The 15,203-nt window shown below is 44.9% G+C and overlaps 1 protein-coding gene across 7 annotated transcripts in view; it reads left to right on the forward strand.

Moving 5' to 3' along the window:
• Nucleotides 1-15,203, forward strand: part of LOC107998669 (uncharacterized) — a 35,454-nt gene that overhangs the window by 3,078 nt on the left and 17,173 nt on the right. For 4 of the 7 annotated variants that reach the window (XM_062084609.1, XM_062084608.1, XM_062084607.1 and 1 more), the window contains 8 exons: nucleotides 6,955-7,069; nucleotides 7,550-7,788; nucleotides 8,200-8,473; nucleotides 8,609-8,801; nucleotides 8,884-9,105; nucleotides 9,287-9,522; nucleotides 9,661-9,941; nucleotides 10,016-10,397. In XM_062084609.1, coding sequence (XP_061940593.1) covers nucleotides 6,955-7,069; nucleotides 7,550-7,788; nucleotides 8,200-8,473; nucleotides 8,609-8,801; nucleotides 8,884-9,105; nucleotides 9,287-9,522; nucleotides 9,661-9,941; nucleotides 10,016-10,394 — 1,939 coding nt within the window. In that variant the 3' untranslated portion in view covers nucleotides 10,395-10,397. Of the gene's footprint in view, nucleotides 1-1,511; nucleotides 3,179-6,954; nucleotides 7,070-7,549; nucleotides 7,789-8,199; nucleotides 8,474-8,608; nucleotides 8,802-8,883; nucleotides 9,106-9,286; nucleotides 9,523-9,660; nucleotides 9,942-10,015; nucleotides 15,060-15,203 lie in introns of those variants that run through there. The other 3 variants (XM_017058051.2, XM_062084610.1, XM_062084611.1) reach the window with 3 other exon arrangements.

Raw genomic sequence — 15,203 nt, forward strand, 5'->3', positions numbered from 1 at the left:
GGAATGAAATCCCACGAGTTCTCGATGATTTCGATGATTCGATGACAACGATCATTTCTCTATAATAACAACAACGACGATTTTTTTCAACGACAATTTTTCTGTTGAAATTAACTTACAATCTGCAAATATACACAATTGGTGCAAGATATCGATATCGGAAATATTTCTTATCTTAGTTTTAAATGGAAGAAATGTGTGAATTAGTATAACGATATTTAAAATAGATTGCACAACTTACAAAAAGTAGTTGCATTCGTTATTAAGATTAGTCGATACTCGACTATTTTAGTTGACCTTAGTCTTTTCTTCAGCTATAATAATTAATATTAATGATAAATATATATATATGTGTGTGTGTGCGCGTGTGTCTATAAAATATTAAAAATAATAACATTCAATATTTTCTAAACTATACATTGAAACATGAAAGCGTTTAGTTTCAAAAGGAAATGCTATTTCTTTTTACTTCGTTCCCTGTAAGTACTCTGTTATTTTATTCAACACACACGAAAGCTATAAACACGAGCTTTATTACCATAAGTTCCTACGAAGAAACAAGCGAGAAATGGTTAATAAATTCACTTCATAACGATCCTATTGTTTCTACGTTACAACTTCAGAATGTTCCAAGAAGCGACAAAATATTCGAAAAAGTTAAACATATTTAAAAAAGAAGAAGAGGAAGAAAAAAAAGAAGAACCTTGCTTGAGGCATCAAACGAATATCTAATATAATCCAAAAAAAAAAAAAATAACCTAATAATAATAATAATTCCAATAATTCTCCGATCATTAAACATCATCGAGCATAATTTCACTGGAACGTTGGATGGACGTTTCGTTTTAATATTCCGCGCGTTTAACGCGTACACGGGACGATGAAGATGAAAATAATTAACGTGACGGGGGGGTTCCATCTGGAATCGATCCTCTGATCCCTATCCTATTGGAGAGGAGCGATAATTACGCGAAACGATTTTCAGAGGCGCTGTCAAAAATACGCTCGAGGTGAAAACTGGATCACAATACGTGACCCCGCGAAAATAGCGCCCTGTTCCCATTTCCCTGCCACGATCGGCAGAAATCCTGCTTTTCGATACGAGAATAGAAGCGCCTAATTGCGGAAGACGCCTCGACGCCGGCGTCCGATCACCGTCTACCATAAAAATCTCCACAAGATTCATCGAATCGATAAAAACGTTCACCCTAATTCATCTCCGTTACATTATTCTTCTTCCTCTCTTTTCCATTCTCCGGAAGGAATACAACTTTGTTTCCCGCGTACTCTTGTATGCAAGTTTGTCGTCCCGAACAATCGCATTACGGATTCCGTTTTCGATTTGTTTCCCCCGCTCGACGTTTTCGACCGTCGTTGACCTCGGGATGATTCGTGAAATTCTCATCGAATTAATTATTTTCGTTCGAAAGAATAATTTGTTTAATTCGACTCCGTAAAATTTCGTTATCAGCTCGTTCGTATTGCACGAGAAGTAGCCAACGTCGCGCAGAATCTCGATGGATCTTTCAACGATTCTCCACTTTCCCATTACTCGTCCTATTCGCGAAATTATATTTAAATGTTGGCGAGCTCGTCAACAATTCATTAAAATCGAGAATTCGGATTACGGGAATGGGAGGAAATTGGGAGCGCGGCGTGTATTATAAAAAGGCGCGGAAGCGGAGTTGAGAAAGCTCGGTCGGAAACATGGGCGGCGCGACAAAGGCGGCGTACGTCGGTGCAACGACTCGTTTTCGTTTCGTGCGGGTGTCGCGTGTCATCGAGGCTCCATCTCTGGCGGATGGAACGAATCCGATCCGTGAACGGTGCCAAACTTGCGTGCAAAGACAAAAGGGAAATCGTGCACGGCAAGGGTCAAAATTGGATCGCCTCAGTGTCGGTCGAGCCACGGTTCCTCGACGAACCCGCCGTTCGTTCAACGAGACCCGGCGACGACCGGATTCGATCCGTTCGCTCGCCCCTTTCCTTTCTTCCGCGCCGCCTTCCATCTTTTTCAATGATTTCACCCGGTGACGCGACCGTTCTTATAAATAGTCGGCAAAGTGCGTAAATCAGTGACCTCGTGAAAGTTGCTTGCTCCAGGAAATCGAGATCCTCCCTCTCTCCCTTCCTCTCTCCCTTCCTCCCTCTCTCTCTCTCTCTCTCTGCATCTCGAAAAAGAAGAAAGAAATAGAAGAAAGAAGTTCGTTTTCCCATTCGAAGAGAGATACTTTAGTTTCTTTGAACGAGAAGAAAGAAAAGAGAGGAGCAATCGGTGGAGAGATTAGAGATCGATTAGATCCGATGTGAGGTGAAAGAAAATATAAGAGAGAGAGAGAGAGAGAGAGAGAGGAGAGCAGAGAATCGGAAGGGATTTCGAATCGGCGAAGGCGATCCGCGAGGAGTACAAAGGAATACGAGGCGAGATAGCGGAGAAACGGATGTGGTGCAAAAGATTGATCTGGATTTTCCAGTGGCTATGGACGGGCTGCGATATTTGGCTCTGACGATGAGTTCTTTATTCGTCGCGCGTTGACAGCTACCGTCAAGCTTCTCGGCCCTCGAGAAACCTTCGAACTGGTGAAATTCCGCCGTGGCGAGAGTTTTAACCCGAGATACGGTGCGCGATACACGCTATTTCATCCGATCCGAAGGAACCGTCGAGTTCTTCTCCCTCTCCCTCCCTTCTCTTAATATTTTACTGTACGACAATAAAGTATCTGGTATCGTCACTTTGGCCGGCTTTAAATAGTTGTATCGATATAAAGTGGACGCGTGGCTAAATTCGCAAAGCATTTATTTTTACCGATCACCGACCTTTGATCGTTAGAAAGAAAGAGAAAGAGAGAAGAGGGATGAGAGATTGGGATCGATCAGTCGATGATTAATCGCCGACTCATGTGCGACGGGTCATGTGAATGGTAGATAGTGAGAATCCCTTTCGTGCGTTTCGAGTAAAAATTCAAGGGGATTGTGCGCGTGGTTGTTGCGGCGAGGGGGAGGAAATGGATACGTCACCGTCCAAGATACTCTCGCCGAGTTCCTCGGGATCCGGAAAGATCCACTTGGGCGAGGGAATGGCGTTTTCCGGCCTACGGAGAGCGCTCTCTCAAATGTCGATGCTGGTCGTCAAAGCGACCACATCGGGGGAAACCGCGTGGAGAGAAGAATTGCAAAAGTACGTTTCCCAATCTTTTTTATTCCTCTTTTTCCAGCGTCTCGATCGAGCTTTCGCGAGGGAAATAATCGTTCGATTATTCGAAAGAAAGGAATTTCTAAATTCGATTTATAGATTTTTCGAACGACACTCGGAAACCGATACAATAAGGCGAGTCCAGTTCACAATTGTTAATCCGGTGCACCGTCTCGAAATCAAGATGCAAGATGACCGAATCAAGGGCGATTACCAATAGTCGAGTTAAAGCTCATACGTACCATCCGAGCGGTAACATTCTTTAAACAACAATCTCTCTCTCTCTCTCTCTCTCTCTCAACGGTTTATATCATTACGTTTATTACGGCTAGTTATCATAATCGCAGCCACTTTCTCGTCCGTTCTAAATCGCTCCGTTTTACCAACCGCGCGTAGGTCGATCTTTCGAAACCTCGTGCAAACCTCCTCTGTTTACCGAATCGATCCGATTGATCGACAAACGTTCTACAATGAAAAGGAAAGAAAACAACGAGATTATCTCCGTTTTATCTGTTAAGAATCGATCGATCTCTCAGTTGCCAGTTTCGAGGAGGGGAAGGATAGAAGATCGTAGGAGATGGTTGATTTTTTAATGATAGATCGTTCTGGATAGATCGTTGGCGAGCGTCAAGGTCAAATCGTTTCTCTCGGATTTTAGTGACGTAGAAGCGTAGCGCGCGCCTCTCACGAGACGCGAAAATCCCTCGCATTTTCCAGTCGGAACAGGTGTGGAAGTCTTGATCTATTTTCATCTCGGGTCAATATGTCAGGGTTGAAACCGAACCGAACAACACGAATTTAGAACGTCGTTTGCCAGACGAATCGACCAAGCCAAATCGAACACCGGTCTAGGTCCGTTCGGAAGAAAATCGTTACCAAAAACTCTCTCTCTATCGTCGATCTATCGATCTATCACTCCCCCTCCCCTTTTTGAAAATTAAAACGCTCCTCCAAATTCATCGATCATCCATCAGATCGGATCTTCTATCGTTATATCTCCTGCCAAAGAAATTCATCGATCGATTATCGAATCCAGGGAGAGAAGGAGGAGGGGGAGGAAACGAGAAGTCGTCACCTCGAACGGAAACCTGCTGTTCTCCCCGTGATACAATTCTCGTGTTGGGTGGGGAGGGAGAGAGGGAGGGAATCCGGGTTGGAGCCGCGACAAAATCGATCAGGGACGAGGGTAAAAGGAGGCAAGTTCAAAGAGATGAACGGCGAGGGCACGGGCATTGCCAACAACTTTAGCGCCTACCACCACCGCTTATTTTCCTGTATCGATGGTCGCGCGCTGCGCAGTGCATCGCGCGTGCCGTTTCTAAATGTCGGGTTTATAGGCGAATTTTCCGCGAGTTCCGCGTGGCCGCTTATTTCTGGATTTCGATTCGAGACGAGAGACGAGACGAGGCGAGGCGAGGAGAGCGCGTGCCGCGTCTGGCCGTCGCGCTGGAATTCACCGGCAACTTTGCACGGACAGATTTCCCTTCCTCGAGAACTCGGTTAATTGAAACGTTGGAAACGAGAAGTTGGAAATTGGTTCGAATCGCTCGGATCGGCGCTTACTTCGATCCCCGAGGCTGGGATATATTCGCGATTTTGCGGCCATTGGCAAAAGTTATTTGAGATTTGGTTGACGTTTCGCGACGTCAAGAGGAGGAGGAGGAGAGTATTATTATCGCAGAGTTGGAGAAAAATTGTGCGTGGAGTTGAACGTTTTCCAATTCTAATTACATTTGAAATGAATTGTTCTTTTTTTGAATTTGAAATATCGGTATCGGTGCGAATGGTAATATTTATAACGCGAAAATATCGGTCTAATTATAAAATCTGTATCATCGCGAGTTCCTTCTATTTCTTTTTGGAGGAGGCACGATCGGTTGCCTCCTAAATCCGTCGCACAAGGAACATTTGTCTACAATCTCGAGCTCTATTATTATTACGTTATTATCGATGATCTATTTTATCTCTCATTTCACTTAACGCCAAAAATCTTCTCGCTACTTCGATCGAAATTTACTTAACACTTGCGATCCGTTGCCAACGCTTGTCGGTGATTTTCACCGGTTATCACTTTACAACGATCGATTCTTCGTCTATCGTTGAATCGAAATTTATTTATTTTGTCGAATAAAGAACGAATAACCCATCCCTCTGGTCGATTTTCCCCAAAAACCGAATGAATCATGCGCGATCGCATTTCGATAAACAAAAGCTCGCGAATAACGCGAGACCTGTGTCGTCTCAAACACGACATTTCACGGGGGGATAGAATTGGAATCGGTGTATTTTTAGCGAAAGACTCGAAGTTAACTTTAGAAGGGTCGACCGATTAGTTCGTCTCGTCCGCGTGTGTGTGCGCGCGCGCGATCGCACAGATTCATTTTCAACCGAGAAATAAATCGACCGTACAATTTCTACGATATTTTCCATCCACTTTGTCTCGATCGATTTAGCGAAAGGATAAAGGGAGGAGGAGTGACAAACGATGCCCTGCAATACGAGTAAGGCGTATTCGAACGAATGTATCGAGGGATGAAACCAAATATTTGGACGTGTCGAATTTCGCGATACTTATTTTCACATCGTGGCATAGGGCATAGGGCATACTGCCATTTAGATCCAGAACCATTCTCTCCTTCCGTTCGCGACAGTTGGTGCGCGATTATTGAACTCGATAAAACGATATTCCGATTACTCTCGTTTCGCTTTTTCTTTTTTTTCACGGTAAAGTGGAAAACGAAGAGAAAGAGAGAGAGAGAGAGAAATTCGATAGAGAACAAATAGGTAGGAAGATATGAAAACTATGCGATGCCGAAAATATAACGGAGGACAAACGAAACGCAATATTCCTCGCGAGTCTGTGTTGCCTTCATCTTTGAAAAATAACTAAAAATACGAGTAGAATTATATATATATATATATAATTATATATGCGTATATACATATATATAACCTTTTCAAATAAATTTGCGGTTGCGATTCGATAGGAATAATCACGTTCTATTAATTGCTCTTTAAATTTAAATGGAACTATGATTTCTCGTATAGAGCGTGTAGTATATTGCTGTGAAAATTATTGGCTTGCACACGATGCTCTTTAAAGTTATGCTCTTTTAAGAGCATACCGGCGATAATGATTCATTTAAAGGCGGAAAAGTATCAGGACCCGTTCGTCTGTCGATTTTCTGGCATATTGCCCCGAGGATAGATCGCTCTATCCTGGCGTCCAATGAATTATGTCCTTTGGCATTAGCCTCGGTGTATTTCAGACCGGTCCATACGACCGTTTTAAACGGCCTTAGAGAAGCCGTGGGAGGCCTGTGCTCTCTCTCTCCCTCTCTGTTTCTCCGCCGCGAAAACGCAACGCTCCGCAACATTTTCTTTCCATCAGGTGTGCTCGAACCGAACCAATCTTGAACCAATCGCTCAATCGTTCGAGTGGAAACTCGACGAGTAAAAAAAGAAGCGGAGATGTCAGTGAACTTCTTGGAAAACGGGTCCCAAATTTAGAACGGCCAATCGAGTTCTCTAACGAGAATTTTTTTTTTCCGGGGGAACCAGAAATAGGAAGAAGACGTTCGATTTTTTTTCTTTCCTTTTCTAATCAAACCGATTCGACCTCGAAGCGAACGTCGAAATATCGTGTCTTGGATTTTCCTTATGGTTTCCTTTCTTTTTTTTTTTTTTTTTTCTTCTTCTTAACGAGACGAAGATCGAAAAGTTGGAACGATAAAGGTAAAGAGAGGTTTTTGCGCTTTCAGATACCGGCAGACCAGATTCAGCTCCCGAAGAATACGGAAAAGGGTGGTTTTCAAGCACGGCGATTGCAATGTCGTACAAGGAAATGTCGCCAAGCGACGACGACGTTACCTTCAGGTAATTTTGAGATATTTCTAAAAGCGTATACGCCCGTTGCGACGATTCGTCCGGTCCAAGGCGATTTCGCGAATTTTCGCCAACGGGAATCAGACTTTACTCTCTTTACGTTCCTCCTTATGCAAGGAAATACGGCGGTCGGTTTTTGTCGTTTCATTCAACGTTAATAAAGCGAACTTGATTCCGTCTCGATCTATTTTCTCGAATCCGATTACTTGCCAAATCGTCGTACATATACGTTCTATAGCGGGTCCACTTTGATGCAACTTCTATATTCCGATTCTCTAGAAACGTATATTTTTCGTACACGTGGGTTAAAATTACCGCGATTGTTTAACTTTCTCGCTCCCCGCTCCTTCTACCATCCTCTCTCTAATCTAGTCCATAAATTTATTTCGATTCTTCTCTCCTTTTTTTTCCTTTTTCTCTAACGATCCGCGAGAAAATTCACTTTTTTCCATCCGTTTATTTCTTCCCCAGGATATTTTCACGACACTGGTCGACGCACAATGGAGATGGACTCTTCTGGTGTTCTCGATGAACTTCTTGCTCTCGTGGCTAGGTTTCGCCCTGATTTGGTGGCTGATCGCTTACAGCCACGGCGACCTCGATCCGGAGAATCACGCCAACTCCAACTCGACCTTCATCCCCTGCATCGAGAACATTCGTGGATTCACCAGCTCGTTCCTCTTCTCGATCGAGACCCAGCACACGATCGGGTGACTAATTATCCATCTAAATCGTCGCCACCGATTTCACGTCGGATCACGCCTGTGAGAATTTTAAAACGCTAGAAAACGACGGACAGCCGCCTTTGGAAAACAATATATATATATATATATACCCTCTCCCCCTCGCTTAATTAGTTGCACTGTTCGATTCCACCCGCCAATTCTTGGGTAATTTTTTCTTTGAAAAACGTAAGAACGATGGAGAGAGGGGAATGGAAGAAACGCGCATTAGACGTATCGTAAGTTATTATACAGGAATTTCGCACAAAGGTATTCCATTATCCTCCACATTGGATCTCCTCTTGTATTCGTGCAAGTTTTTGTTCTCTAAAAAGAAACGCGTAATGATGTAACTCTGACTGAGAAAGGAGGGTCTAATCGAAGGGAAAAATATCGTAGGTACGGATCGAAGCACCCTACGGACGAGTGTCCGGAGGCTGTGTTCGTCATATGTATCCAGTCGATGACAGGTGTGATACTGCAAGCATTCATGGTGGGGATAGTTTTCGCCAAGCTTTCCCGGCCCAAGAAGAGAACGCAGACGTTGTTGTTCTCGAGGAACGCGGTCATCTGTCAGAGGGACGGGCAGCCGTGCCTCATGTTTCGAGTCGGTGACATGAGGAAGAGCCACATTATCGAGGCTCACGTGAGGGCGCAGATGATCAAACGAAAGGTGAGCGAAAGAATCGTAAGCGAAATGCATCCAATCCTCCTGAGCCTCTTTTTCGTTTCTTATCTCGCGACGTAAGCGATAAGCTTAGGGGAATCGATATGATAATTGATGAGAGCAAGCGTTGAAAACTTTCAGGTGACCAGAGAGGGGGAACTGTTACCCTTCTTCCAAACGGAGCTGAAAGTGGGGAGCGACGGCGAGGAGGACAAGATCTTGTTCATCTGGCCGACGACAATCGTTCACAAGATCGACGAGCAATCTCCCCTTTATCACATATCGGCAAGCGATATGCTGCGCGAACGCTTCGAGATCGTGGTCATATTGGAAGGTTGTTTAAGAGATGTTTTATCGTTGTACGCGAGATTTGGACTTGGGAGGGTAATAAGGAACGTCCGATTCGTTAATTTCAGGCGTGATCGAGTCGACCGGAATGACGACCCAAGCCAGGAGCTCCTATCTACCCTCTGAGATTCTGTGGGGGCACAGGTTCGAACATATAATCACGTTCAAAAAGGAGACGGGGGAGTACGAGGTGAACTACACCCTTTTCAACAACACGTACGAGGTCGATACACCACTGTGCTCGGCGGCCGATCTCGATAAAATTAAGGCGATGCAAAGAGCGAAAGGAGGTAAAACATATACTTTATAGCCGTTGCAACGTCTACATTGCTTTAGTAGCGCTTCCAATCTCGCGTTGTCTTTCGATCTTCCAACTTTTATCGCGAAAGCACGCGCGATATTCTTCTCTCCGAAAAGAGAGAGGATGTCGAAATGAGATTGCTGAGATAGGAGAATCCGATTTTATTTCAGAGCGCATGAGCAGCACGGGATTCGCTCATTATCGCGATGCATCGAGCAGTTCTCTGACCACCGGATCCGGTTCCAGCTTGGCGTCGTCCACCGGTGGACTGCACATGAACGTGCCAATGACATCGTTGACTCCGATTCCAGTTATGATCACGAGCCCGGACGGCTCTCTCAGACGCGAGAGCATGCAGAGCGGGCAAACCGAGATGAAACCGCCGATATTTTACACGCATAACGAGGTAATAATTCCCCCCCTCTTCCCCTTCCTCCTACAACTCGCGCCTAAGTTACTCGCACAATTCGAATTTCGAGAGAAAATCTCTTTCGATTCTCGAGAAAGACACGTTATACGTATCGAATAATCTTGGTTCCCCCAGTTTTTGGACAACGAGCATTCTTCGAGCTGTCCGCAAGACGATTCCGGGAATCAGGAGGACTACGACCGCGTGTTGGAGGATATAAACGCGACGTTGAGGAAGAGTCGAGGGCCGAGCCAGGAGGCGAGGAGGATGCACAAGGAGCCGTCCAAAACCACGTTAGATTCGAGGAAGAGCGAGTGCAGGGACGCGATAAGAAGATCCAACTCGCGGCTAACCATGGATCAAATCCCGATCAACACTCCCCCGAGATCACCCTCGCGACAGCATTTAGAGGCCAGGTATTCTCTGTACATGATATCCCCGAGAAAAGGAAATCTTTGGAAAACCTCATCACGATGCGCTCGATCCGCAGGAACGATTGTAATCCGATGACGAGGCACGCGAAATTCGTCGAATCCACGGAGCCTCATCGCGACCCTTCGCCCCATCCCCACCTTTCCCCGCCGAGAAGGTACAGCCTGGGCGAGAATCACAGGGCCAAGGATCAACACCAGCCCGCGAAGAAGACCAGTTTCATCCTCGGCGACGACGAGCACCACGTGATCGAGATGGATCAAGAGAGGAGCAGCAGTTTCGTCGCGGGTGACGATCATCGCCACGTGATCGACATCGAATCTGACCCTGTCTCCAAGCTGTCTTCCAGGCAGCAGACATTGGACGCGTCCAAGACGAACCACCACCACCATCATCCTCGAAACGACGCCTCCTCGGGTCCTCAGGAGCAAGTGTAGTAGGTGAGCACCGTCCAGGTCTTCGCTCTTATAAGCCCTCCGCTCGAATCGGCGCACGATGTGCGTGCGATTTGCGTCAGCAAGCCGCTTAGGGTGAGGGAGGGGGAAATAGAATCCGTGACGAGTTAATCGCCGTTTCCATCGCGATCCGCCGCGAAGTTGAAAAGAAACGCGATCTCGCTCGGCCAATTTCGCCCCGAGGATCAATTACTCGGCGGGCGATTTGGAACGATCTCTTCAAACGGCTCGACTTCGCCGTCGAGCTTGTAAATTGTTCTAACTGGGGCACAAAGACGTCATGTGGTTTTCATACATACGCGGCTTAAATTCGCGTCGTTTCTTTTCCTTCTCTTATTCTTCCTCTTCTTCTTCTAGTTTGAACGATTAGCTTGTAACCAAGCTTTTGAGGATCGAGGCAAAGAAGAATGAGTCGAAACTTGTTTTCGATAGAAGTGGATCGAAAGGTCCGGATCGCTCTGGTTCCTCCTCCTCCATTTTACGCAGGCTGGTCTGATTCAGAGAGATACGAAAGGCGATTAAGGCGGCAACAACTGCTCTCCGAAAAGGCCAGTCGGTGTCTGGCCTTTGGGAAAGAAAGAAAAAGAAAAAGGAGGCATGCGTGGTCCTTGGTGAAATTCCATTGATCGCCTTGTTCGAGCGTGGAAACTTGGCTAAAAAATCGAGGCTACGCTCCTGCTCGATTCGAGCGTGCGCTATGTGGACGAGAGTCTTAAACGAGTCCGGAAATCGTCGGTTAAGTAACACGATCTTAATGGCGATACACGCCAAAAGGAATTATCCCTTTCATTCAATTTGAACATGCGATTCTCATCGAGAGAGAGAACAACAAATCACGCGACGAATCGGATGTTTGCCATTCCAACGGACAAATCTTCGCCCTGCCTTTCTTTATATCGGACGCTCAACGATTCCCCGACTTCTCTTTAAGATAATTACTTCACGCGAGAAGCGTCTCGTCTTTCTTTCTATTTCTATTTCCATTGGATACTCTAAGAATTAAACTTTCTTTATCCTTTAAGATAATTATTTCAATTGAGAAAGTAAATCTCAGTCCAATGAGCACTCTACCTTTCTTTCTATTCGATGTTCCAACGATTATCGAACTCTCTTTGCCCTTTAAAATATTCGTTTTAGGCAAATCTTAGCTCAACAAGCATCCTGTCTTTCTTTCTATTCGACGCTTTAAAGATTATCAAATTCTCTTTACCCTTTGAGATAATCGTTTCAGATAAATCTCGACTCAACGACCGCCCTACCTTTCTTTCTATCGACACTCAACGATTCATCAAACTCTCTTTGTCCTTTAAGATAATTATTTCACTCGAGAATCTCGACGCACTCTGCTTTCTATTGGATATTCTTTAACGATTATTAAACTTTAAGATAATTCTACTCTTTACAATTATTAAACTCTCTCTATTCGTTAAGATAATTATTTCACGCGAGAAGGCGAAATCTCGGCCAACGAGCGTTGGAAGGAATTCGGCCAATCTTTTCCGTATCCAACTTTCCATCGTTCATTCTATAAAACGTAGGTAAACACGTTTAAAACTCTGAAGAAAACTCTTCAGAGAAAACTCCTCGGTTTTTCTGCGGATATTTAGAGCTGAAGGTAATTGGGAGCGAGGGTATATATATATATATATATACATACACACACAGACACATCGTATATATTTCCACGTTATGATGCAACACGCGATGGCTGAAGGGCAGATGGATGAGCAGAGGATTAAGTGGATTCAGAGAGTGTCGTAGGTTAGACGACACGACACGACAGGATGAGTTTAGTGGCGGGAAGTGCCCTCGTTATCACGCCAGTCAATTGTTTAATCTCAGCCCGGCCTCCTCCCCTCCCCGCCCGTGCTTCTTCTTCTGGGCCAGGTTTCTATACACGACGCGCGCGCGCAAACACGCCACACAAATATACGCGAGAACCGTGACACCGCGCAAAACACGCTAAACCGGCTATCAAGTTCCTCGAGCACGTACCTTCTTGCAAGTACGCAGTCCGTGTCCTTGTTTTCGAGACACATTTCACCTACCTTGTAAGCTCGCCAGCTTGCCTAGAAGCTGTTCCCTTGGATCGAAAGTGAAAGCGCGAACGTTACTCGCAAGATTTTTATCTTTAACGATTTATCTTGAACGAAATTTCAATCGGGTTTGGATTGGCGAGGAATTATATCTTTTCCTTTATTTTCTCCGCCGATTCTTTCCACGATGTAAATACAGGTATATCAAAAATAATCGGAAGGATTATTGATAAACTAGCGTTAAAGTGGCGGCGATCCTATCCTTCCTAGGATCTAGAAAAAAATCTCTTCTCGCGATATACAGTCAATAACGCTCGTCGAAGAGAGCGTTGTACATTTAGATTTTATATTAAAGATCTGTTCCATCCACGAGATCATTGACCATTACGTATTACGTCAGATTTACCGGGTGGAATTGTGCTTCTTGATTTTTTATTTTTTTCCCCCTCCTTCTGTTCCGCAACCGAGTTATCGCGGAATCCCTCCTTTTCTTATTCAAAACAGCCATTGTTTCGTGGTCGACAATGAACAGTATCTAGAATGACAGCGCGTTGCACGAGAATAGAAAAACGGCGAAGCGTATCACCTTGCAACGCGAATTGCGACATCCTCTGGAACTGTCCTCGAACTGATATACCGATTATGCTCGCGCTGGGTTTACGATTCGCATGCCCGTATTCACACCTACGATCCCCAAGATTAGAATTCCAACTTGGATTTTATCTTAGCCAGAACGAATTCGAGGAAGAATTCGTGGGACGAAAGATGGGTGAACGGCGTTTGTATGAAAGATCGAAACTTTCGCTATATGCCATCTGTGATTTATCTTTCGATATGTATATTTTCGATATATATACAGGTAACAATTTCTTTTATCTACACGATTCTTTCAACGATACGAAAATAGATATCGAGTTAAAAATAACCGAAAGGACAAATTAGCGGCGAGGAGGAAGAATGATTCAACGCGCGCATTCTTTCGATTCAAACTCGATCGATTCTTCCAAGCGATATTTTTCGATGTCGAGTTAAAGGTAATAAACCGAGGCTCTACATCGCGGCGATGACGCGATGGAAAGAGTGGTACGAGAAGGTAAAAAAAGAAAAAAAAAGAAATAGAATCGGTAACCTCGCGGATCGAGGAGGAGCGCGGTCTTTCTCGCGATAAAATTATCGCGGATCGTTCGAGAGCGTGAGAATGAATAATTACTTGAAAAACAATTTTATTACGCGCTCATTTTCACGACAATCGTGACCAAGATAGCCGCGATCGAAGGTTGTCACACTTTTCAAACCTGTGTGCGTCGCGTACATTCCTACGGTCGTTAGTTCGCGTTACGCTTTTTTTCTCCCTCTCGCGAGAAAAATGCACGCGAAATGAATGAGTGACGCCATAGTTACAGATCCAATCACACGCGTTCCTGAAACCGTTACCGGCGTTTCCGTTTAATAGTGAATCGTAATATGAAGGAAATTGGCGAATCGTGGAAATGATTTCCGTGTATAACTCCAACTCACGATTGTGATTCATATGTAGAAAAATATACAAAAGGCGTAATCGTCGATTTTACGACGTTTCGAATCGATAACGATTAATAACGATAGCGAAAGATTGGGAAATCGCGCGGAGATAATGGCGGTTAGTTTGGTGGAAGATGGATGGTACACTCGAAACGTCACGGTCGTGCCCGCCGGCCTCGTTCGCGTAATTGGTTATTATCACGGCGAAGTGTGTCCCCCATTAGCGGATACCGGTGTACACACTTGGCCCTGTTAGTGCGCATTAGCGTGTACGGTGTGCACACAAACCGATCCACGGTGGGCGCACGTGCTCCGCTCGCCGAACGATCCACGAAAACTATCAGCTAACGAGTTAATGTTACGTGAATGGGATAATGGTTGAGAACCATCTGCCGGTAAACCGGTCTACATGGGGCGAAATTTAACGTATCGTCATCGCTAATCGCTTCGATGATTGCTTCAATGAATAATTTTCGGCCACCAGCTGTTGTTGTTTCGTTATCGAGAAGAGGAGCACGATCGCGCCTGCGCCACGATTTTATCCGATCGATTTGACTAATTTTGTTGTGGAGAGGAGATGGATTTCTTTATCGATGTAAAATGTTTCTATAATTTTCTCTTCTTCTTCGAAATAACGGTTGATGATTAATTAATAATTGGAAAATTGGCGTGAGTCGCTCGATCGCGTCCGAAAAGAAAAATCCAACGTCTGAATCAACCGCGCGTTTAAATCTCATCGAATATGCGCATCATCCTCGCACGATACGAATGCTGCGAGCGCCTGTGTAAACACACAGCCTTTATGAATTCTCATAAACTCGTCAAGGTTCACCAACCAAGTCCGACCAACGACGAATCGCTAACTTTCTTTCGATCGTCGACATCCCCCTCCAGTAGAATTCGAACAGCCAACCTATGCCAATGTCATCCTTCAATGCCGGCGTAAAAAAAAATCGACAAGAGAAACCAATTACCACTTACTATTGGTGAAACGAGGAATCAATTTTTTCTAGGGTGTAACGATCTTTTCGATCGGGTGAAAGTGGAAGGAGAATTTATTTCGAGGTAACAAAGGGATGGAGAAGAAGAAGAAGAAGAAGAAGAAGAAGAAGAAGAAGAGAGGCGACGCGTCGGACGGAGGAGTTGTCGGGCAAAGACGGGTTGTGTGTACGCGTGTATACGTGACTCAATGCTGATCGACGATCCTCGATCTCGTTGAGAAGTAGGAGGAAAA

This window comes from Apis cerana, linkage group LG14, assembly GCF_029169275.1.
Source record: "Apis cerana isolate GH-2021 linkage group LG14, AcerK_1.0, whole genome shotgun sequence".
Taxonomy (NCBI): Eukaryota; Metazoa; Arthropoda; class Insecta; order Hymenoptera; family Apidae; genus Apis; species Apis cerana.